The following is a 26531-nucleotide window of genomic DNA, read 5'->3' as shown; positions in this document are numbered from 1 at the left end:
TGAGTAATCATTTCTTAAATGTTGTAGAGAAAATAGGATCTAAATGTTCATTAGAAGTAGCAAGGCAGTTAATGCAAGAGGCCTTACCCACACCATTTGATACAATTGAAATTTCACCCACCTCTCCTTCTGAAATTAGGAAGATAATAAACTCTCTCAAGAATAAAAGCTCACATGGAATTGATGGCATTTCCAGCAGGATAATAAAGGCTTGTTCCCAAGAGATAAGTGGGATTCTTAGCCACATATGTAATAGTTCTCTGAAGCAGGATATTTTACCAGGTAGATTGAAGTATGCCATTGTTAAACTACTGCATAAAAAAGGGGATACGTCTGTTGCCGACAACTGCTGCCCAATCTCTCTTCTGACTGCCTTATCCAAAATTCTTGAAAAAGTAATGTCTGGTAGAGTAGCTTCACACCTTTGTAAAAATAAAGTTTTAACAAAATGTCAGTTTGGTTTCCAGAAAGGGTTTTCAACGGAAAATGCTGTATATACTTTCACTAATGAATTTGTGATCTCTCTAAGGCTTTTGATTGTGTAAATCATTGAATACTTCTAGATAACCTCAAGTACTGTGGTATGAATGAGACAACGCTCAAATGGTTTAAATCATACCTAACTGGAAGAGGGCAGAAAGTTGAAACAAGCAGTTCACTTTATATGCAAAAAACTGGTGGTATCTCAAACTGTGGAACAATCAAGACTGGGATGCGGCAAGGTTCGGTCTTGGCTCCTCTGCTGTTCTTAATATACCGGGTGATCAAAAGGTCAGTATAAATTTGAAAACTGAATAAATCACGGAATAATGTAGATAGAGAGGTACAAATTGACACACATTCTTTGAATGACCCGGGTTTTTATTAGAACAAACAAACAAACAAACAAAACAAAACAAAAATTACATAAGTTCGAAAAATGTCCAACATATGGCGCTTCATCTGATCAGAATACCAATAATTAGCATAACAAAGTAAGACAAAGCAAAGATAATGCTCTTAACAGGAAATGCTCAATATGTCCACCATCATTCCTCAACAATAGCTGTAGTCGAGGAATAATATAGTGAACAGCACTGTAAAGCATGTCCGGAGCTATGGTGAGGCATTGGCTTCGGATGTTGTCTTTCAGCATCCCTAGAGATGTCGGTCGATAACGATACACTTGCGACTTCAGGTAACCCCAAAGCCAATAATCGCACTGACTGAGGTCTGGGGAACTGGGAGGCCAAGCATGATGAAAGTGGTGGCTGAGCACACGATCACTACCAAACGACGCGCGCAAGAGATTTTTCACGCTTCTAGCAATATTGGGTGGAGTGCCATCCTGCATAAACACCGTACGTTCCAGCAGGTGTTTATCAGCCAGGCTGGGGATGATGCGATTCTTTAACATATCGGCGTACCTCTCATCCGTCACGGTAGCAGTTACAAAACCAGAATCACGCATTTCCTCGAAGAAAAAAGGCCCGATAATGGTAGATGTGGTAAATCCAATCCATACCGTGACTTTCTCGTCATGCAGTGGAGTTTCCACGGCAGTTCTAGGATTTTCGGTAGCCCAAATTCTGCAGTTGTGGTTGTTGACAGACCCTCAGAGCGTGAAATGAGCTTCGTCGGTCCACAAATATGTTAGTCAACCAATCGTCATCTTCCACCATCTTTTAAAATGCCCACACCGCAAGTGCCCTCTGCTTCACTAAATCGCAAGGTAACAGTTCATGATGCCGATGGATATTGTACGGATAGCATCGGAGGGTACGCCTAAGTGCCAACCAAACAGTAGTGTATGGAATGCCGGTGCGATGTGCGACTGCACAAGCACAGACTTCTCCGTGCATAGACAAACCCGCTACATTCTCCATTTCTTCCTGAACTGTCTCAGCAGCATTACGCCTTGTGCTCGGTCAGCCACTACAGGGTCTATCATCTAAACCACCTGTGGCTTCGAACTTCGAAATCATTACGCCACAGCTGTGACAATTTTTACCTCTCTATCTACATTATTCCGTGGTTTATTAAGTTTTCAAATTTATACTGACTTTTTGATCACCTGGTGTATTAATGACTTGCCATTCTGTATTCACAAAGATGCAAAGCTGGTACTTTTTGCTGATGGTACAAGTATAACTATCACACCCAATAGACAAGAATTAACTGGTGAAATTGTAAACGATGTTTTTCAGAAAATCATTAAGTGGTTCTCTGCAAATGGGTTCTCATTAAACTTTGACAAAACACAGTACATACAATTCCACACAGTAAGTGGAATGTTGTTCTGTTGTTGTGGTCTTCAGTCCTGAGACTGGTTTGATGCAGCTCTCCATGATACTCTATCCTGTGCAAACTTCATCTTCCAGTACTTACTGCAACCTACATCCTTCTGAATCTGCTTAGTGTATGCATCTCTTTGTCTCCCTCAACGATTTTTACCCTCCACGCTGCCCTCCAATGCTAAATTAGTGATCCCTTGATGCCTCAGAACATGTCCTACCAACCGGTCCCTTCTTCTTGTCAAGTTGTGCCACATACTCCTCTTCTTCCCAATTCTATTCAATACCTCCTCATTAGTTATGTGATCTACCCATATAATCTTCAGCATTCTTCTGTAGCATCCCATTGCGAAAGCTTCTATTCTCTTCTTGTCGAAACTATTTATCATCCATGTTTCACTTCCATACATGGCTACACTCCATACAAATACTTTCATAAACGACTTCCTGACACTTAAATCTATACTCGATGTTAACAAATTTCTCTTCTTCAGAATTGCTTTCCTTGCCATTGCCGGTCTACATTTTATATCCCGTCTACTTCGACCATCACCAGTTATTTTGCTCCCCAAATAGCAAAACTCCTTTACTACTTTAAGTGTCTCATTTCCTAATCTAATTCCCTCAGTGTCACCTGACTTAATTCAACTACATTCCATTATCCCCGTTTTGCTTTTGTTGGTGTTCATCTTATATCCTCCTTTCAAGACACTGTCAATTCCATTCAGCAGCTCTTCCAAATCCTTTGCTGTCTCTGACAGAATTATAATGTCATCGGCGAACCTCAAAGTTTTTATTTCTTTTCCATGGATTTTAATACTTACTCCGAATTTTTCTTTTGTTTCCTTTACTACTTGCTCATTATACAGATTGAATAACGTCGGGGAGAGGCTATGACCCTGTCTCACTCCCTTCCCAACAACTGTTTCCCTTTCATGCCACTCCACTCTTATAACTGCCATCTGGTTTCTCTACAAATTGTAAATAGCCTTTCACTCCCTATATTTCAACCCTGCCACCTGTAGACACCATTAATAAATATAGACTTCGATTAGTAGCTAAGGTAGAATATTCAAAATTTCTAGTTGTATGCATTGATTAGGGGTTGAACTGGAAAAAACACACTAAAGATCTGCTGAAACGTTTGAGTTCAGCTACTTATGCTATTAGGGTCATTGCGGCAATATATATCTCAGTAAATTAGCTTTCCACGCCTATTTTCATTCTCTGCTTTCGTATGGCTTCATATTCTAGGGGTAACTCATCCTTCAGTAAAAGAGTGTTCATTGCACAAAAGCGTGTAATCAGAATAATTGCTGGAGCTCATCCAAGATCATCCTGCAGACACTTATTTAAAGAGCTAGAGATATTCACCGTAGACTCACAATATATATATTCACTTATGAAATTTGTTATTAACAATCCGAACAAATTCAAAAGTAATAGCAGTGTACATGGCTACAATGCTAGGAGAAAGGATGACCTTCACTACTCAAGGTTAAATCTAACTTTGGCTCAGAAGGGGGTAAATTATGCTGCCACAAAAGTCTTTGGTCATTTACCTAATAGCATCAAAAGTCTGACAGATAACCATATAGCATTTAAAAGGAAATTAAAAAAAAAAAAAATTTAATGGCAACTCCTTTCACTCATCAGATGAATTTTTGAATATAGTATGAACCATAGACCTCGCCGTTGGTGGGGAGGCTTGCGTGCCTCAGCGATACAGATGGCCGTACCGTAGGTGCAACCACAACGGAGGGGTCTGTGTTGAGAGGCCAAACATGTGGTTCCTGAAGAGGGGCAGCAGCCTTTTCAGTAGTTGCAGGGGCAACAGTCTGGATGATTGACTGATCTGGCCTTGTAACATTAACCAAAATGGCCTTGCTGTGCTGGTACTGCGAACGGCTGAAAGCAAGGGGAAACTACAGCCGTAATTTTTCCCGAGGACATGCAGCTTTACTGTATGATTAAATGATGATGGCGTCCTCTTGGGTAAAATATTCCGGAGGTAAAATAGTCCCTCATTCTGATCTCTGGGCGGGGACTACTCAAGAGGACGTCGTTATCAGGAGAAAGAAAACTGGCCTTCTACGGATCGGAGCATGGAATGTCAGATCCCTTAATCGGGCAGGTAGGTTAGAAAATTTAAAAGGGAAATGGATAGGTTAAAGTTAGATATAGTGGGAATTAGTGAAGTTCGGTGGCAGGAGGAACAAGACTTTTGGTCAGGTGATTACAGGGTTATAAATACAAAATCAAATAGGGGTAATGCAGGAGTGGGTTTAATAATGAATAAAAAAATCGGAGTGCGGGTTAGCTACTACAAACAGCATAGTGAACGCATTATTGTGGCCAAGATAGACACAAATCCCATGCCTACTACAGTAGTACAAGTTTATATGCCAACTAGCTCTGCAGATGATGAAGAAATAGATGAAATGTATAACGAGATAAAAGAAATTATTCAGATAGTGAAGGGAGACGAAAATTTAATAGTCATGGGTGACTGGAATTCGTCAGTAGGAAAAGGGAGAGAAGGAAACATAGTAGGTGAATATGGATTGGGGGGAAGAAATGAAAGAGGAAGCCGCCTTGTAGAATTTTGCAAAGAGCATAACTTAATCATAGCTAAAACTTGGTTCACGAATCATAAAAGAAGGTTGTATACCTGGAAGAATCCTGGAGATACTAAAAGGTATCAGATAGATTATATAATGGTAAGACAGAGATTTAGGAACCAGGTTTTAAATTGTAAGACATTTCCAGGGGCAGATGTGGATTCTGACCACAATCTATTGGTTATGAACTGCAGATTGAAACTGAAGAAACTGCAAAAAGGTGGGAATCTAAGGAGATGGGACCTGGATAAACTGAAAGAACCAGAGGTTGTACAGAGTTTCAGGGAGAGCATAAGGGAACAATTGACAGGAATGGGGGAAAGAAATACAGTAGAAGAAGAATGGGTAGCTCTGAGAGATGAAGTAGTGAAGGCAGCAGACGATCAAGTAGGTAAAAAGGCGAAGGCTAATAGAAATCCTTGGGTAACAGAAGAAATATTGAATTTAATTGATGAAAGGAGAAAATATAAAAATGCAGTAAATGAGGCAGGCAAAAAGGAATACAAACGTCTCAAAAATGAGATCGACAGGAAGTGCAAAATGGCTAAGCAGGGATAGCTAGAGGACAAATGTAAGGATGTAGAGGCTTGTCTCCCTAGGGGTAAGATAGATACTGCCTACAGGAAAATTAAAGAGACCTTTGGAGAGAAGAGAACCACTTGTATGAATATCAAGAGCTCAGATGGCAACCCAGTTCTAAGCAAAGAAGGGAAGGCAGAAAGGTGGAAGGAGTATATAGAGGGTTTATACAAGAGCGATGTACTTGAGGACAATATTATGGAAATGGAAGAGGATGTAGATGAAGACGAAATGGGAGATACGATACTGCGTGAAGAGTTTGACAGAGCACTGAAAGACCTGAGTCGAAACAAGGCCCCGGGAGTAGACAACATTCCATTAGAACTACTGACGGCCTTGGGAGAGCCAGTCCTGACAAAACTCTACCATCTGGTGAGCAAGATGTATGAGACGGGCGAAATACCCTCAGACTTCAAGAAGAATATAATAATTCCAATCTCAAAGAAAGCAGGTGTTGACAGATGTGAAAATTACCGAACTATCAGTTTAATAAGTCACAGCTGCAAAATACTAACGCGAATTCTTTACAGACAAATGGAAAAACTGGTAGAAGTGGACCTCGGGGAAGATCAGTTTGGATTCCGTAGTAATGTTGGAACACATGAGGCAATACTAACCTTACGAATTATCTTAGAAGAAAGATTAAGAAAAGGCAAACCTACGTTTCTAGCATTTGTAGACTTAGAGAAAGCTTTTGACAATGTTAACTGGAATACTCTCTTTCAAATTCTGAAGGTGGCAGGTATAAAATACAGGGAGCGAAAGGCTATTTACAATTTGTACAGAAATCAGATGGCAGTTATAAGAGTCGAGGGACATGAAAGGGAAGCAGTGGTTGGGAAAGGAGTGAGACAGGGTTGTAGCCTCTCCCCGATCTTATTTAATCTGTATATTGAGCAAGCAGTAAAGGAAACAAAAGAAAAATTCGGAGTAGGTATTAAAATTCATGGAGAAGAAGTAAAAACTTTGAGGTTCGCCGATGACATTGTAATTCTGTCAGAGACAGCAAAGGACTTGGAAGAGCAGTTGAACGGAATGGACAGTGTCTTGAAAGGAGGGAATAAGATGAACATCAACAAAAGCAAAATGAGGATAATGGAATGTAGTCGAATTAAATCGGGTGATGCTGAGGGAGTTAGATTAGGAAATGAGACACTTAAAGTAGTAAAGGAGTTTTGCTATTTAGGGAGTAAAATAAGTGATGATGGTCGAAGTAGAGAGGATATAAAATGTAGACTGGCAATGGCAAGGAAATCGTTTCTGAAGAAGAGAAATTTGTTAACATCGAGTATAGATCTAAGTGTCAGGAAGTCGTTTCTGAAAGTATTTGTATGGAGTGTAGCCATGTATGGAAGTGAAACATGGACGATAACTAGTTTGGACAAGAAGAGAATAGAAGCTTTCGAAATGTGGTGCTACAGAAGAATGCTGAAGATAAGATGGGTAGATCATGTAACTAATGAGAAGGTATTGAATAGGATTGGGGAGAAGAGAAGTTTGTGGCACAACTTGACTAGAAGAAGGGATCGGTTGGTAGGACATGTTCTGAGGCATCAAGGGATCACAAATTTAGCATTGGAGGGCAGCATGGAGGGTAAAAATCGCAGAGGGAGACCAAGAGATGAATACACTAAGCAGATTCAGAAGGATGTAGGTTGCAGTAGGTACTGGGAGATGAAGAAGCTTGCACAGGATAGACTAGCATGGAGAGCTGCATCAAACCAGTCTCAGGACTGAAGACCACAACAACAACAACATGTGGATAATTTCCACAATCCCCAATAAAAAAAAAATTTTAAAATATTAAGTGTCATGTAATATTTTGTGTAATGTAATATCTTGTGTAGACACCTTTTATCAACCTGACACGTTCCACATCATTCGAAGTGTCGTATTCATGATCTATGGAACAAGTACTAATCTGATCTAATCTAATCTAATCTCTTTTATAAGTGTATGTAATGTCAGTTATATATTTTTGTGAAAATTTCCTGTATGTAGGCAACACTTTATTCATGTAACTGAAATTGAAGATGCTATACAATCATTGCTGTGTTTGTCACCCAATGTAACAGACTTTTTTTAAATATGTGAGCTGGAGATGGAATTTAGTGTTGAGGAGAATGAGTTGTCACATGACTACCTACCAATACTTTCAAAATGAATAGAAATTCTGTTTACACTGTAGTACCAGACCATTATAACTTGATCACAGACCTTATAATTGGGCATTTAGATACCTGTGTGGACTCACTTTGTTTCTTACATGCAGATATCAGCTGACATATGCGGGAGACCATCAGAAGAAACTGAACAGAACAACACTAAAGAAGGAACTGTTGTAAGTATTGGCATATGTTTCTGTGTATCTATGGCAGCATTTTACTCAGAATAAGGGTGAACTTCTGAACGTGGTTCATTGAGACCTGAACTACTGCACAACATATGTGTTTTTAATGCTGTTGCGGCACCACAGTTTAGGATAGGGAAAGTTAGTTTTGTGCAATATTCTGAGCACAAGTTACAGCCAGGTGCAGGTCAGATTGCAGTGAGTTACGGATACCAACAGCTGCAAAGTAGAATAGAGGTAACAGGGCTGTCAAATTGCTGAAATAGTAAACATAGCAGTTTTGCATGTCACAAATCACAGGCAGAAGGGGCCAACTGGCCAACCTAGCGGTTATGAGTGTGACGCGGAGTGGCGCGTATGGCAAAACAAAGGCTCACAGCCGCGTATAAATAGGTGCAGGTTTCTAATGAGATTCGTTCTAGTGTGGCAGCTCTCCTGGACTGTGGGCTGTGTCACACCACCAGCTACACACAGCAGCAGATGGGTTGCCAGCATTCCAGTTCACAGTGGGTTACTGGTTTGACCCTCTGAAGCCGACAAAGGGTCTGTAGCCAGCTAGCGGCAAGCCACTCCACTCCACAGCTCAACTAGCTCTTGTGGAAAAAAAGTGGAGCTGTGTGGTGTGATTGTCAGTTGTGCCTGTGTAGTTCAATAAAAAACAGCTTTACTTGCAAAACACAAGGTGCTTGAAACTTCCTGACACGTTAAAACTGAGGCTCGAGACTGAGACCTTTGCCTTTTGTGGGCAAGTGCTCCACCAACTGAACTGTCACAGAATGACTGATGAACTGCCCTCACAGTTCCACTTCTGCCAGTACCTTTCTCCCACATTCTGAACTTCATCCTGGAAACAAGGTTCTCGGTTTGAGTCTTGGACTGAAGGAGGTGGCACAGTGATTAGCACACTGGACTCGCATTTGGGAGGATGACAGTTCAAAATTTCCCTAAATTGCCGAAGGCAAATTTGGGATGGTTCCTTTCAAAGGGCCCATCTGATTTCCTTCTCTATCCTTGACACAATCAGAGCTTGTGTTCTGTCTCTACTGACCTCAATGTTGCCGGGACGTAAACCCTAATCTTCCTTTTGAGTCTGAGTACAGCTCACATTTTAACCAGTAAGCTTCAAAACAGTTCAAACTGTGCTACAGAGTGAAAGATTCATTCACTGACATGGATAATAAATAAAGTGTGACCTTCAATATTACCATTCAGTGTTCAGAGATCATAATGGATAATCTAATCATTTGTGCAAGATGGAGTTTCTCATTTGTTATTGAGCAAATATAGCCATACATTTACAGTAAAAATCAGTGTAATATTAAAGGATTGATCTGTCTTCTTAGTTGCAGTCTTAGTTTGTTAGTTTTGTATTTTTATGACAGTGACATTGTGTATTGCTGATGTCTCCAGTATTGCAATCATATGCTTAAACAAATGTACATAATGCAACAACAGGGTGTGTACGACCCGGGACAACCAGGAGAAACGGAAAAAACTTGGGAATTTTTTCATACAGGAGAAAACCGGGAAAAGCCTTGGAATTTTGTAGAATTCCAGGAATTTTTCATTGTTTCTGTTCTCAATTAAATTTTTGTAATTTTTACTTGTAAGAACCGATACTCTAACAAAGGATATTACTGTATCCCATTACTGCAGATAATACTGCAGCACAATAAAACATGAACGAGAGAAAAGACGGAAATAAAGCTTAAATTGCAAAGGAAATGCGCCATATACAGCAACAAAACACAGTGCTCATACTAGCGTCTGCCAACAGCAAAATGTGTCAAAGGCTTTAGAAAGACTACGCAATGCCTCGTAACAACAAATTGCCTTGGAGAGCATGATGTCACAACTGTTTACATTAGATTAGTTTTAGCAGTTACGAGTGGGATCAAGCGCATGCGCGGCTGAGTAGTACCTTCTCCCACTTCTGGGTACAGAAATGTGGCTGTTGGCTGTGTAAGGGGTCGCAGCAAACAGCTAGGTGCTACAGGGAAAAATTTTACTGTAACGCCCAAGTTACGAGATTCATGCATGCGTAGCAGGTCCAGATCTAAGGGGGAGGGGGGGGGGGGGGTAAATTCATGTTCTTGAGGGGAATAAACCTTGTTTCACAAAGTGACTAGCACCCAGTGCACATAAGTCTGTCGATTATTCAAATGACTTTGAAACGCATCCCCGTTGGTATTTAACAGTTTTGAACACATTCTAAGTTGATTCCTGAATGAATCACAAATCAATTTCGGAATGCGTGCATACTGTACATGATGTCTCTGTCAGGGGAACCCTCGTCGCATTTAGAAAGAAACTTTCCTACAGACAAAAGCGGCTATACGAGCTGACCGAGTAAAACCAAACAGCTGAATGCCAACTGCTTTCTGATTGTCTGGTTGATTGGGTTTGCGAATGATGAGCATTGTTATAATTATTAGCGAAATCCATAGATTCAGACTGCAGGAGTGGAAATAAACGAGTAACAGGTAAGAAAAATTATGTATTACCGTCTCGGTGTATTGAAGAAAATGAAATTTTGACAGAAATTTTTTTGCCAGATTGCTATACTAGTAAGGGGCAGTTATACAGTCTCCATATAGCAGCCGCGTTAAGTTCTATTCTGGAAGAAGTGTGGAAAACGCGTTGTATGAACATGTAACAATACCTAACCAGAGAATAATTGCGGGATAACTAAACCGGGGATTCTGGCAGAGTTAGTGAAGTTAACCTGTGTATAAGCTTTGACATTGGCAGGAATATAGTTACAGAGTTAGTGATAACAAGACTGTTTGTTAGGATGAGGAAGGAGGGGAACAGGGACATTACACAAATTATGGAACAATATGACGATTCCAAGTTCGTATAAAAATTTCGTACTACTACTATTCGATCACATGCTTGAGAAACTGGAGCGTATGAATGAAGTGTGAAACTATTCCCTACCATAAAGCTTTTTGCTTGCAGGAGGCCTAATAGGCATTTGATATTGGTACTTTGTGCATTATATTCTGTCGTTACAAGAGAGACTCATCATCATCATCATCATCATCATTTAAGACTGATTATGCATTTCAGCGTTCAGTCTGGAGCATAGTCCCCCTTATAAAATTCCTCCATGATCCCCTATTCATTGCTAACATTGATGCCTCTTCTGATGTTAAGCCTATTACTTCAAAATCATTCTTAACCGAATCCAGGTACCTTCTCCTTGGTCTACCCCGACTCCTCCTACCCTCTACTGCTGAACCCATGAGTCTCTTGGGTAACCTTGCTTCTCCCATGCATGTAACATGCCCCCACCATCTAAGCCTGTTCGCCCTGACTGCTACATCTATAGAGTTCATTCCCAGTTTTTCTTTGATTTCCTCATTGTGGATACCCTCCTGCCACTGTTCCCATCTACTAGTACCTGCAATCATCCTAGCTACTTTCATAACCGTAACCTCAACCTTATTGATAAGGTAACCTGAATCCACCCAGCTTTCGTTCCCATACAACAAAGTTGGTCGAAAGATTGAACGATGCACAGATAACTTAGTCTTGGTACTGACTTCCTTCTTGCAGAAGAGAGTAGATCGTAGCTGAGCGCTCATTGCATTAGCTTTGCTACACCTCGCTCCCAGTTCTTTCACTATGTTGCCATCCTGTGAGAATATGTATCCTAAGTACTTGAAACCATCTATCTGTTATAACTTTGTTCCTCCTATTTGGCACTCAATCCGTTTATATCTCTTTCCCACTGACATTACTTTCATTTTGGAGATGCTAATCTTCATACCATAGTCCTTACATTTCTGATCTAGCTCTGAAATATTACTTTGCAAACTTTCAATCGAATCTGCCATCACAACTAAGTCATCTGCATATGCGAGACTGCTTATTTTGTGTTCACATATCTTAATCTCACCCAGCCAGTTTATTGTTTTCAACATATGATCCATAAATAATATGAAGAACAGTGGAGACAGGTTGCAGCCTTGTTTTACCCCTGAAACTACTCTGAACCATGAACTCAATTTACCGTCAACTCTAACTGCTGCCTGACTATCTATGTAAAGACCTTCAATTGCTTGCAAAACTTTGCCTCCTATTCCATAATCTCGTAGAACAGACAATAACTTCCTCCTAGGAATCCGGTCATATGCTTTTTCTAGATCTATAAAGCATAGATACAATTTCCTGTTCCACTCGTAACATTTCTCCATTATTTGCCGTAAGCTAAATATCTGGTCCTGATAACCTCTAAGAGGCCTAAACCCACACTGATTTTCATCCAATTTGTCCTCAGGTAATATTCGCACTTTCCTTTCAACAATACCTGATAAAAGAGATACCTCTGTAGTTGTTACAATCTTTTCTGTTTCCATCTTTAAAGATTGGTGTGATTACTGCTTTTGTCCAGTCTGATGGAACCTGTCCCGACTCCCACGCCATTTCAATTATCCTGTGTAGCCATTTAAGACCTGACATTCCACTGTATTTGATGAGTTCTGACTTAATTTCATCCACCCCAGCCGCTTTATTGCACTGCAATATATTGACCATTTCCTTCACTTCCTCAAATGTGATCCTATTTCCATCATTCCTCCTATCCCATTGTACATCGAAATCTGAAACATTACTGATCGTATTTTCACCGACATTGAGCAACTCTTCAAAATATTCCCTCCATCTGCCCAAGGCATCAACAGGATTCACCAGCAGTTTTCCTGACTGTCCAAAATACTTGTCATTTCCTTCTTACCTCCCTTTCGAAGACTGCTAATTACACTCCAGAATGGTTTTCCAGCAGCTTGACCCAAAGTCTCCAACCTGTTTCCAATGTCTTCCCAAGATTTCTTCTTGGATGCTGCAATTATCTGTTTGGCTTTGTTTCTTTCTTCAACATAACTATCACTGTCTCCCTGAGTTCTAGTATGTAGCCATTTTTGATGAGCCTTCTTTTTCCTTTTACAGGCTGCCTTGACTGTGTCATTCCACCAAGCTGTTTGCTTCATCCTACCTTTACACACTACTGTTCCAAGACATTCTTTAGCCACTTCTAGTACTGTGTCCCTGTACTTTGTCCATTCTTTTTCCAATGACTGTAATTGACTACATTCAACTAACTGGTACCTTTCTGAGATCACTGTTATGTACTTGTGCCTGATTTCCTTATCCTGAAGTTCCTCCACTCTTATCCTCCTACATATGGACCTGACCTCCTGCACTTTCGGCCTCACAATACCAATTTCACTGCAGATTAAATAGTGATCAGTGTCATCAAAGAATCCCCTGAATACACGTGGATCCCTCACAGCCTTCCTGAATTCCTGATCTGTTATTATATAGTCAATGACTGATTTGGTTCCTCTGCCTTCCCAAGTATACCAGTGAATGTTCTTATGTTTAAAAAAGGAATTTGTGATTACTAAGCCCATACTGGCACAGAAATCCAAGAGTTGTTTCCCGTTCCTGTTGGTCTCCATATCCTCTCGAAATTTGCCCATAACCTTTTCATACCCTTCTGTTCGATTTCCAATTCTGGCATGAAAATCACTCATGAGCAGAACACTGTCATTGTCCTTTACTCTAAAAACTATGTCACTGAGTGCGTCATAAAAACTATCCATCTTATCTTGATCTGTGTAGTGACGTAACAAGACTGTTACGCCACTTGAGGTAGCCGGTAGGATAGGCACGCGTACACACACGCCGACGGGCGTCAAGTACTGGAACAGGCTACGTAATTAATGCTATGAAGAAAAGTACGTAGCTGGATTAATACTTATCTTTAATCAATCATTGTGGTACATTGCTCTTGACTATACACAGGAGACTTTAATTACAATCACTGTATGGCTAATGGTGCCTTGCTAGTTCGTAGCCATTAACTTAGCTGAAGGCTATTCTGTCTCTCGGCTAATGAGAGAGAAAGGCTTCGTACATCTAGTCGCTAGCTAGGTCGTCCGTACAACTGGGGCGAGTGCAATATCGTATCACGAGACCTGCCTTGTGGTGGCGCTAGGTCTGCGATCACACAGTGGCGACACGCGGGTCCGACATGTACTAAATGGACCGCGGCCGATTTAATCTACCACCTAGCAAGTGTGGTGTCTGGCGGTGACACCACAATCTGTCCGTCCACAGTGCGAATATACTGACACAATCCTAATTTTCTTGCTAGACACTGTCAAATCTATCCACATCAGTCGTTCATTCACGTACCTTATTGCAACTACGCTGGGTTCCATTACTTCCCTGATGTAAAGCCCTACACCCCATTCTGCTATTCCTGCTTTGACTCCTGACAGGTAAACCTTGTATTCTCCCACTTCCTCTTCTTTCTCACCCCTTACCCGAATGTCACTAACAGCTAAAACGTCCAACCCCATCTTACTTGCAGCCTCTGCTAACTCTACCTTCTTCCCAAAGTAGCCCCCATTGATATTAATAGCTACCCATCTCGTTACCATTCATTTGCCGAGTCGTATCTTAGGAGTCCCTGGTTTGTCAATTAGAGGTGGGCCTCCATCACCTCCAAAGGTCCGAGGCATTTTGCTGTGATTGTTGCCAGCGTCATATTTGAAGTACCAGGGAAGCAGGTTACTAACCTTACTTGCCCCAGGTCCCATTGGATTTTACCCCTAACGGTTGAGGGACTAACCGGTGGATTTGGTAGTCTTTGCCATCTGAGCACAAAGGTGACCACCACTCAGAATATGTCCGAGATGCCCAGCCTTATTCCAAAGTAACTGGTATCCTGACTATCAGGACCACTTACTTGGCCACTCATACGTTGCCCGTGGTTCATGAACTAGGACATGACAACAGGAACCCACACCATGAACCATGAGAGACTGTTTGTGCCAAAACAATCTTGTTTATTTAGTGTGTGTTACAATTGTTGCAGTATTAGAAAGGCTTAGTTTGTTTTATCTAGCAGATATTGACAAATTAGACATAATCAGATCGGGAAACCGCACCAGTCTTGGGCCCTATTTGTATTAACAGCTTTTTCAGTATTAGGCAGTGCCGTTTCGAATTTTCATGTAGAAAAACATTTGACGAACTTTCGCAGAAAGGAAAGTACGTCATGTAGAGCTGTAGCAGGATAAGAGAGAAAAAATTCTAGGAGCTAAGGATTGAATAAATGTGTATTGTCTTGTTTGTCTCATGTCTTTACTGGGTCTGTTTATCCTATATTTAATTTTATGTCACACAAAGCAGCAAGCTGTTAGCTGATAGGGAATAAAGAGTGCATGTTTTCTGAAGAGTTCTTTTTTTTTAATGAAAAATAGGGACAAGATGACAAACCGGCTTTCTGTAAGCAGCAGAGGCACCACAGGACATTTTAATTTCCATTGTCCTGAATACGTTTTGATGGCTTCCATTAGAAAATATACACGTTTCATTTCCACATAGCGAAATACAGTGACGTACGATAGAAGAATGCTGTGTGAGGAGGCAAGGCACTGCACTTTTGCGCACTTATGACCAAATAACATGTTTTACATTTCCTCAAACACATATGTTTTATGCATCAGACTATTCAGAAAACTGTGTGCTACAAAATGAATATATTTTTGAAAATTCTTTTTGTTTCTTATTTTTAAAATTTTGATGTCCTATCTGAAGTGCTCGAGGGAATGGTGGGGTGTTACCCCGGTTCGGAAATATCGTATACCCGGGGCTGATGATGTGCAGAGCAGTCTGAGCTATAGTGGGGAAGTGGGTAGTCTCCATGTGACCTGTGTTTACGTTTAGTGATTTTGCTGTTTCATCTTTATTTACTGCTGTCACGTCAAATGAAAACAAAACAGATTTCTGTAGCCGGGAGCTATCAAGTGAATTAAAATACATTCACATAATTATGGAAGGCTAAAATGTGTTGTTAGTTGCAGATTTTATTTTATTTCCGCCTTCCTGACAGTCAAGCATTAATTGCCTTGCAGAACAATGAAGTTATTTTTGTCGGTTTGCTAAAGAAATTTTCCTTTATTAATCTTTTCCGCTGAGGCAGAAAATATATTTGAAACAAAATGTTAAATTCCACACACTGTTCCCTGAATTTCAAGTGCACATTTTTAACTTCTAGCACGTATAGTATTATGCCATAATAAACAACCAAACATGAGATAACACAGTATTGGTACTCCAAGAAAATTGACATCCCGAAAACCGCATTGATAAGCTTAATATCAGGTCGTGGCCTACTTCACTGGGAATCTGGACATATGAAAGTGCACTTTAAATGTGCACATTTTAGTATGGGTCATGAAATTCCGATGCTCTTGGAGTATCCCCTGATGTCCTGTTTCTTTAGTGACATAATGTAAGATCTTTTAATGTTTTACATGTACGAACATATGGGCTTCGTATGGCATCGTAGCTGTGCAAGCACGGTGACGCCTGTCATCTGGTGCTCTCTGGTAACTGCAGAAGCAAACCTATTTCTAACAGGTCATGGGAAAATATTCCGAATGGTAGTTTGAAAAGCGTTACCATCAAAGCAAATTTCCTTTTACGCAAGTTGAACTATGTGCGAGAATGAACGATGAATTTCTTAAATCACAGTGTGTTTGACTCTCATTTAAGAATCAGCTCTTTAATGACTAGCCGTTTAGATGAATTTCAAGCCCAGAAGATCAGACATTTATGTTGTTATTAAAAATTTTAGTGGCACATTTGTGTAATATATCGTAAATTGTAATATGCGCATAAAAGTCCAACATTATATGTGAAAGCATTGCTTCTCTTTCAGTGTATTAATCTTATAGACCGATATTATATGTGAAAGCTTTTTGTTTCGTGTAGCAACATTATGTATATTAATTTAAACCATTAACTTTTTCTGTTTGTGTGTTTGTGCTACTTAACAGTGATGTTGCTATTGGCTGACTACATCACGTGTCCTAAGCTCTGAATACCCGCTGTCATCGGCTGGCGAGATCACGTGACATGAGCTATGACTGGCTTACAAAAGGATATCACAATGTCGATATCAATGCTTCGGAAACTAACATGTGGTGTTTGGTGAAATTCGAATTTATACTTTCGTAATTCGAAAATACGCAGTGTACATGTTGATACACATCAAAGATCTTTCCGAAACTTTTTTTTTATCTGTGTTTAGTTTTCTAAAGCGCAGGGAATTTCTAGGCCCGTGTATAAAACCATAATCATTCAAAGGACTGATAAGTTATACAGGTCCGAGAGAAAATATACTGTCAGTTAACAGGGAAAAAAATGTTTTCACCCGGGAGAAAGTGTATTTTTAACCAGGAAATCCGGGAATTTTTTTCCTTGTCCACGTATACACCCTGAAGAAATATATCTCAACTACAAATGTTCTTGCAAGTTTGTGACAATGGCAATGACTTAGTTTTTCCGCATTGGTATACACAGTTGGTAAAATAATTGCTTTCACCAAGTAATGGTCTGAGTTTGAGTCATCTAACAGTTATAATATGTCAGTTAGTTTCATTACAGTTTCTGTACCACTGCAGAATGAAAACTTTATTTTATCAGCCCATATGTCAAAAGTTATCACTGTGTAAAAAGCTTAGATACAAAAAAGTTTTGCCTAGAGCAACATATAGAAGCACGTGGCTGTCAACTTAAACTGGAGGAGGGCTTTTATAACTGTAACAGTATATAGGTCCCCTTCAGGAAACTTTAATTTATTCCTGGAAAACTTTGATGCCATGTTGTGCTATCTGTCAGATAGGGGAAAGCAAATTATTATTTGTGGGGACTTCAATGTTGGTTCACTGAAAGAGTATAATAGGAAGAATGCCCTGGAAGTCTTGCTTGGTTCTTTCAATTTGACATCTGTCATTAATTTTCTTACTCGGATAGTAAAGGACAGCAGCACATTGATAGATAACACTTTTATAGACCAAGATAAGTTTAAAAACATAAATTCTCATCCTGTTGAGAATGGCCTTTCTGATCGTGGTGCTCAGCTAGTTACAGTATATGACATAGCTCCATTCAGTAATTCAAAACTACCCTCCAAAACTGTGTGTTCAATTAATGACTCAACAATTAGAAATTTCAGAGAAAATCGTCAGCAGTTAGACTGGGATGAGGTGTACAAGGGACCCGATGCTAATTTAAAATATAACTTTATTTCATGATACACTTGTAAGAGAATTTGAAAACTGTTTCCACAAGAAAGTAGTTAAATCTAATTATAAGAAACCATGCAAAAAACCTTGGCTTACTAAAGGAATGAAAATATCTTGTAACCACAAATGGGAACTGTATCTAACAACAAGAAAGAGTAATGACCTAGAAACAGCCAAATATTATAAAAACTACTGCGTTACATTAAGAATGGTTATTATAAAGTCCAGAAGCATGTACATCATGTCTGAGATTAATACCTCTAATAACAAAATCAAAACAATTTGGAATATTATTACAAAGGAGACAGGGCAACTAAGAGTACGGGATGACGGTATTACCATCAAAGCGAATGGAAACTTGACAAACAACAAGCTGGAAGTTGAAAACATTTTGAGTAATCATTTCTTAAATGTTGTAGAGAAAATAGGATCTAAATGTTCATTAGAAGTAGCAAGGCAGTTAATGCAAGAGGCCTTACCCACACCATTTGATACAATTGAAATTTCACCCACCTCTCCTTCTGAAATTAGGAAGATAATAAACTCTCTCAAGAATAAAAGCTCACATGGAATTGATGGCATTTCCAGCAGGGTAATAAAAGCTTGTTCCCAAGGGATAAGCGGGATTCTTAGCCACATATGTAATAGTTCTCTGAAGCAGGCTATTTTCCCAAATAGACTGAAGTATGCCATTGTTAAACCACTGCATAAAAAAGGGGATATGTCTGTTGTCAACAACTACTGCCCAATCTCTCTTCTGACTGCCTTATCCAAAATCCTTGAAAAAGTAATGTCTGGTAGAGTAGCTTCACACCTTTGTAAAAATAAAGTTTTAACAAAATGTCAGTTTGGTTTCCAGAAAATGCTGTATATACTTTCACTGATGAAATATTAAATGCCTTGAGTAACTGGAAGTCACCCGTTGGGATTTTTTGTGATCTCTCTAAGGCATTTGATTGTGTAAATCATGGAATACGTCTAGATAACCTCATGTACTGTGGTATGAATGGCACAGCGCTCAGATGGTTTAAATCATACCTAACTGGAAGAGGGCAGAAAGTTGAAATAAGCAGTTCACATAATATGCAAAAAACTGGTGATATCTCAAACTGTGGAACAATCAATAATGGGGTGCCGCAGGGTTCGGTCTTGTGTCCTCTGCTGTTCTTAATATATATTAATGACTTACCATTCTATATTCACGAAGATGCAAAGCTGGTACTTTTTGCCAATGATACAAGTATAGCTATAACACCCAACAGACAAGAATTAACTGGTGAAATTGCAAACAATGTTTTTCAGAAAATCATAAAGTGGTTCTCTGCAAATGGGCTCTCATTAAACTTTTGACAAAACACAGTACATACAGTTCCACACAGTAAATGGAATAACACCATTAATAAATATAGACTTCGATCAGAAATCGGCAGCTAAGGTATAATATTCAAAATTTCTAGTTGTATGCATTGATGAAAGGTTGAACTGGAAAAAACACACTGAAGATCTTCTGAAACGTTTAAGTTCAGCTACTTATGCTATTAGGGTCATTGCAGCGATATACATCTCAGTAAATTAGCTTACCACGCCTATTTTCATTCTGTTCTTTCATATGGCATTGTATTCTGGGGCAACTTGTCATTGAGTAAAAGAGTATTCATTGCATAAAAGGGTGTAATCATCCTGCAGACACTTATTTAAAGAGCTAGAAATCTGCACTGTAGACTCACAATATATATATTCACTTATAAAATTTGTTATTAACAATCCGAACGAATTCAAAAGTAATAGCAGTGTACATGGCTACAACGCTAGGAGAAAGGATGATCTTCACTACTCAAGGTTAAATCTAACTTTGGCTCAGAAGGGGGTACCTCAAGGTTAAATCTAACTTTGGCTCAGAAGGGGGTAAATTATGCTGCCACAAAAGTGATTGGTCATTTACCTAATAGCATCAAAAGTCTGACAGATAACCATATAGCATTTAAAAGGAAATTTAAAAAAATTTTTAATGGCAACTCCTTCTACTCATTAGCTGAATTTTTGGATATAGTATGTGGATAATATCCCCAATAAAAAAAATTTAAAAATATTAAGTGTCATGTAATATTTTGTGTAATGTATTACCTTGTATAGACACCTTTTATTAACTTGACACGTTCCACATCATTCGAAGTGTTGTATTCATGCTCTATGGAACAAGTGCTAATCTAATCTAATCTAATCTAATCTAATCTCTTTTATAAGTGTACGTAATGTCAGTTACATATTTTTGTGAAAATTTCCTGTATGTAGGCGACACTTTATTCATGTAACTGAAATTGAAGATGCTATACAATCATTGCTGTGTTTGTCACCCAATGCAACAGACTTTTTTTAAATATGTGAGCTGGAGATGGAATTTAGTGTTGAGGGGAATGAGTTGTCACATGACTACCTACCATTACTTTCAAAATGAATAGAAATTCTGTTTACACTGTAGTACCAGACCATTATAACTTGATCACAGACCTTATAATTGGGCATTTAGATACCTGTGTGGACCCACTTTGTTTCTTACATTCAGATATCAGCTGACATATGCGGGAGACCATCAGAAGAAACTGAACAGAACAACACTAAAGAAGGAACTGTTGGAAGTATTGGCATATGTTTCTGTGTATCTATGGCAGCATTTTACTCAGAATAAGGACAAACTTCTTAACATGGTTCACTGAGACCTGAACTACTGCACAACACATGTATTTTTAATGCTGTAGTGGCACCACAGTTTAGGATAGTAAAAGTTAGTTTTGTGCAATATTCTGAGCGCAATTTACAGTCAGGTGCGGGCCGGATTGCAGTGAATTACGCATACCAACAGTTGCGAAGTAGAATAGAGGCTACAGGGCCATAAAATTGCTGAAATAGTATACATAGCGGTTTTGCATGTCGCAAATCACAGGCAGAAGGGGCCCACTGGCCAAACTAGCGTGTTATGAGTACGTGATGCGAAGTGTCGCGTATGGCAAAACAGAGGTGCACAGCAGCATATAAATAGGTGTGGGTTTCTAATGAGATTCATTCAAGTGTGGCAGCTCTCCTGGACTGTGGGGTGTGTCACACCACCAGCTACACACAGCAGCAGATGGGGCGCCAGCGTTTCAGCTCGCGGTGGGTCACTGGTTTGACCCTCTGAGGCCAATACGGGGTCTGTAGCCAGCTAGCAGGTGCCACTCCACGGCTCGCTACCATGGGCAGTCGTCCTGCCTTCGAACACACGTTGGAGGCATCCCGAGGTGAAAGCCACAGATTCGGACGCTGGATTGTGGGTGCTTGTTTTTGCCGCGATCTCAGCCATGCTGGCGAGAATGGCGAGAAGCATGCAGCTGGCCACCTCTGGCTTACACCGAGCAGCGCTGAGTCGGCTGGGACGCAGACTGCTGAGTCGACTACCAGGATCCTGATGACACCTCAAGGTCGACACACAGCAGTGTGTGCACAGGTCGCTGAGGCAGCCACTCTGTGCCAAGCTGTTTCGCAGACAGCGAAGTGGTGTCCTTAGCAATGTAGGACCTGGTGACGCAGACCCTGGGGAACATGACACTGTAGTTGGAAACAATAAATCACTTGGAAAGCTCAGACGAGTCTTAATACGGTGCCTTCTACCTTTTCCCACTACATTTGGTCATCCTGATACATCGGTGACTACAATGCGTTTCTGCTATGAATTTGATGCCACTGTCCTCCAGCTTGGAAATCTGAAATAAAATTTACATTTGAGCACTGGGCAGTTAGTGTGTTAATCAAAATAATCAGCAATCATGGCATAAAAGAAATTTGATTTCTTAAGCTGTTTTAGGAACTAAGTGACCTTCTTTGGAAGGTTGTGACCATCACATTGGCTTCTTTGTACCATTTTTGTAGAGGCACTGTGAACCCCATGGCCATAGCAATATGATATATGCATCTTTCTGTTGACACTCGCACAGAGTGTGATAGTTACAACTTTCTGAAGTTAAGAAATTAAATTTATTTACGCAACTGGTTGCTGATTATTTCAATATATACAATTACAATTGCTCAAGCTGGATAAATCACTAAGCTAGTGTGTTGTTCAACTGGTTGATACTTTGTGTTTTTCTAACTTCCTGAATTTTGTGTAGCAGGTTCTACTACACAGAACTTAAGCTTGTTTATTTAGTGTAAAAGAGGGGCCTTTTTTCTATGAACTACTGCAAAGGAACATAGTTAGTGACAGTTTTTATGCTGAAATGAAAACTAGTTGTTTTCACAACAACAAAAATTTTTCATCTTTAGTTTCATAGTTGAAGATAAGATTAGGAGTCATTAGTAAAAAAAAAAGAAACTGTTTGGAAATGGTTTATTGAATTGAAAATTAGTCAGGTATTGTGTCTTAGAATGAAAAGTTTTGAAGCATTCTGGAAAATAAAGTTCTACGTCACATTCGTCCTTGTAATAGTTTATCGTTTCTTATCACTTTCCCAGATTTTGCCTTGCTTTGTTCTGCACAAACTTTATATCTACTCTGAGGCTGTTTTAGCTTTTGACAATATTCACTGGAATACTCTTTTTCAAATTCTGAAGGTGGCAGCGGTAAAATATAGGGAGTGAAAGGCTATTTACAATTTGTACAGAAAGCAGATGGCAGTTATAAAAGTTGAGGAACATGAACGAGAAGCAGTAGTTGGGAGGGGAGTGAGACGGGGTTGTAGCCTCTCCCCAATGCTATTAAATCTTTATATTGAGCAAGCAGTAAAGGAAACAAAAGAAAAGTTCGGAATAGGTATTAAAATCCATGGTGAAGAAATAAAAATTTTGAGGTTCGCCGATGACATTGTAATTCTGTCAGAGACAGCAAAGGACTTGGAAGAGCAGTTGAACAGAATGGACAGTGTCTTGAAAGGAGGGAATAAGATGAACATCAACAAAAGCAGACCGAGCGAGGTGGCGCAGTGGTTAAACACTGGACTCGCATTCGGGAGGACAACGGTTCAATCCCGCGTCCGGCCATCCTGATTTAGGTTTTCCGTGATTTCCCTAAATCACTCCAGGCAAATGCCGGGATGGTTCCTCTGAAAGGGCACGGCCGACTTCCTTCCCCATCCTTCCCTAATCCGATGAGACCGATGACCACACTGTCTGGTCTCCTTCCCCAACCAACCAACCAACCAACAAAAGCAGAACGAGGATAATGGAATGTAGTCGAATTAAGGCGGGTGAGGGCGAGGGAATTAGATTAGGAAATGAGACACTTAGAAAGTAGTAAAGGAGTTTTGCTATTTGGGGAGCAAAATAACTGATGATGGTTGAAGTAGAGTGGATATAAAATGTAGACTGGCAATAGCAAGGAAAGTGTTTCTGAAGAAGAAAAATTTGGTAACATCGAGTATAGACTTAAGTGTCAGGAAGTCGTTTCTGAAAGTATTTGTATGGAGTGTAGCCATGTATGGAAGTGAAACATGGACGATAAATAGTTTGGACAAGAAGAGAATAGAAGATTTTGAAATGTGGTGCTACAGAAGAATGCTGAAGATTAGATGGGTAGATCACATAACTAATGAGGAGGTATTGAATAGAATTGGGGAGAAGAGGAGTTTGTGGCACAACTTGACCAGAAGAAGGGATCGGTTGGTAGGACATGTTCTGAGGCATCAAGGGATCACCAATTTAGTATTGGAGGGCAGCGTGGAGGGTAAAAATCGTTGAGGGAGACCAAGAGATGAATACACTAAGCTGATTCAGAAGGTAAGCTGCAGTAGGTACTGGGAGATGAAGCAACTTGCACAGGATAGAGTAGCATGGAGAGCTGCATCAAACCAGTCTCAGACCACAACAACAACAACGAGGCTGTTTTACTTTTCTGTACCTGGACTCAGTTTAGTTAAATGTCTGCTGCCAAGTCTGTTACAAGTGAACTGTTTTCAGTGGACGTTGAATCAAGCAGGCCTCCTTTGTTCACCAAAGGCTCTGGCAATTCAGTAAGGAATTCAACAAGATGTTTCTTAGTGTGCCTCAACTTCGTACATAAACTTTATGTAAACATTTTATATAAAACATGCAAATTTACAATAATCTACATAGTCCATTAACTGATCAGTGTGATCCTCACACCTTTTTTGATTCCCAACTTTGTTCTGACATTGACATTGGATGCAGTGATTTTGTAATCATTAATGCAGCCCTGCTGTCTTTCCGTTTCACAAACAGCAACACCTGCAAAACAAAATTTCATTTTTTTTAGCTTTTAGGCAACCAGCTCTTTCTACCCCTTTCCTATTTTTCACTACTATACCTACTGCCTTCATTTCTTCTTCCCAGAAATGATTGAGTAGATTGGGGTAGTGTAAAAATGATCCATCTACAGAGTATGGCCTTTATCTTAGGAACTTTGTCTGCATGCAGAATGCTGTTATCGGCATATGCCTGTCTACCAAAATAAATTTCACATTTCAAAATATATCCACTTTCATGTAACATAAAAAATGTTAAGCCATATTTGTTAAAGGCTTATTCTTCATATAGACCTTGAAACTAAGTGTGCCACAGAAAGGGCAAATACATGGTGAGCGATGAAGTACTTTACAGTTTTTAAGATTCATACAAATAAAATGGTACAACTTTGCTTCAAATCTCAGCCTGTTAATAGAGAGAGTTAAAAATAGTTAATAGTTTAGAAAAACCTCCAGAGATACTCTATTAACAGGTATTGGCATTATACCTTTCCTGGAAGCTGCTGCTGCCACAGAGTGCTAGTATAGAAAATGACAGCTACGCCACAATGAAAGAGCTGGTGTGTCCTTCAGGTAGCAGAAAGGCAGCCAGTAACTGCTGTTCAACAAGCATTTAACACTCACTTTCTCCAGGAACCACCCAGCATAGTCACCATGTATGCATGGTGCAAACAGTTTGAAGACAAGGGCTGCAGTTGCAAAGGTGAACGTTCTGGTCAGCCTTCTGTGTTGGGGCAAAAAGTTGATAAAAATGTTGATAGCATTCAAGAAATGCACACGTTGAGTAAGTAGTGAGCTGGACATCTCACAAATAACAGTTAGGAGATTCCTGCGTAAATGCTTACTCACAGACGTGCCGAGATTCCAGTTGGCTCAGGCTTTAACCCTACAAGATCATGCTGAACGATTGGACTGTTGCGTCGAGGTGTTGGCCAGGATGGACAGTGACAATTACAAGCCAAAGAAGTTAATTTTTAGTGTCGAAGCAATGTTTTACACTAATGGTAAAGGAAATTGGCACATTGTTCATTTTTGGGGAACAGAAACCCCCATCACAATTCTGGGCTATGATGCCTTGGTCAAATGGATTTCACATTTGAACCCAAAGTTTCATCTCCATTGCAATGTTTCCTCTCCATCTGCAGAGGACATTTTCAAGGAGGATCATAGCTTCTTTGAGTGTTTGATTCATACCATGGCCCACTACTGACTGTGACAAAATTCTGTTTACCAGTGCCTCTGTGCAGTGTTATGACGTCACTTGGCTTGAATACCTGAGCACGACTGGCCATTATTGATTGACATCATGTGCTGTTGCTATCACCCCATGGTGGAAGACTGGTACACATCTTCTTTAGCAACCAGATCTAAATTCCATTTAATTTCGAGCCTTCCACTTTTCTATTGGAATTCTTGGGGTATTTTACAATCTCCGTGGCCTCTCACAGAGGCTGGAAAGAAAAACATGGGTTCAAAGAAGGTAACTGTAAAGATACCGTGGGTAACAGAAGAAATGCTTCAACGAAAGAAGGAAGTACAAAAATGTTGAGGGAAATTCAGGAACAGGGAAATACAGGTCACTCTGGCATGAAATAAATAGGAAGTGCAAGGAAGCTAAGGTGAAATGGCTGCATGAAAAATGTGAAGAAATTGTTAAAGAAATGACTGTCTGAAAGACTGACATAGCATATAGAACAAAAAGTCTATACAACCTTTGGTGAAATTAAAAGCAATGGTGTTAACACTAGAAGCGCAGTGGGAATTCCGCTGTTAAATGCAGAGGAGAGAGCAGATAGGTGGAAAGAGTACATTAAAGGCCGCTATGAGAGAGAAGAGTTGTCTGATGATGTGATAGAAGAAGAAACAGGAGTCAGTAGGGAAGAGATAGGGGATCCAGTATCAGACTCAGTGTGTAGAAGAGCTTTGGGAGACTTCAGTTTCAGTAAGGCAGAAGGGATCAGTAACATTCCACCAGAATTTCTTAAATTATTGAGAATTTCTTAAATTATTGAGGGAAGTGGCAACAAAACGATTATCCACATTAGTGTATAGAATGTATGAATCTCGTCACATATCATCCAGTTTGTTAAATGATGTTGGTGTCCTCTTGAGTAAAATATTCTGGAGGTAAAATAGTACCCCCTTTGTGATCTCCGGGCAGGGACTACTCAGGAGGACATCATCATCAGCAGAAACAAAACGCATTCTATGGATCGGAGTGGGGAATGTTAGATCCCTTAATTGAGCAGGTAGGTTATGAAATTCAAAAAGGGAAATGGGTAGGTTAAAGTTGATATAGTGGGAATTAGTGAAGTTTGGTGGCAGGAGGAACACGACTTCTGGTCAGGTGAAAACAGGGTTATAAGTAA

General features: G+C 39.9%; 1 protein-coding gene across 9 annotated transcripts in view; it reads left to right on the top strand.

Moving 5' to 3' along the window:
* The window catches only part of LOC124711858, an 80084-nt gene that overhangs the window by 31999 nt on the left and 21554 nt on the right, over positions 1-26531 (top strand). For 5 of the 9 annotated variants that reach the window (XM_047242094.1, XM_047242093.1, XM_047242090.1 and 2 more), the window contains 2 exons: positions 7746-7814; positions 20496-20564. In XM_047242094.1, coding sequence (XP_047098050.1) covers positions 7746-7814; positions 20496-20564 — 138 coding nt within the window. The remainder of the gene's footprint in view (positions 1-7745; positions 7815-20495; positions 20565-26531) is intronic. The other 4 variants (XM_047242092.1, XM_047242091.1, XM_047242096.1 and 1 more) reach the window with 2 other exon arrangements.

The sequence above is a fragment of the Schistocerca piceifrons genome, chromosome 8 (genome assembly GCF_021461385.2).
Source record: "Schistocerca piceifrons isolate TAMUIC-IGC-003096 chromosome 8, iqSchPice1.1, whole genome shotgun sequence".
Lineage (NCBI taxonomy): Eukaryota > Metazoa > Arthropoda > Insecta > Orthoptera > Acrididae > Schistocerca > Schistocerca piceifrons.
The sequence above is the reverse complement of the archived record's forward strand: the minus strand, read 5'-3'. Positions and strand labels throughout refer to the sequence as shown.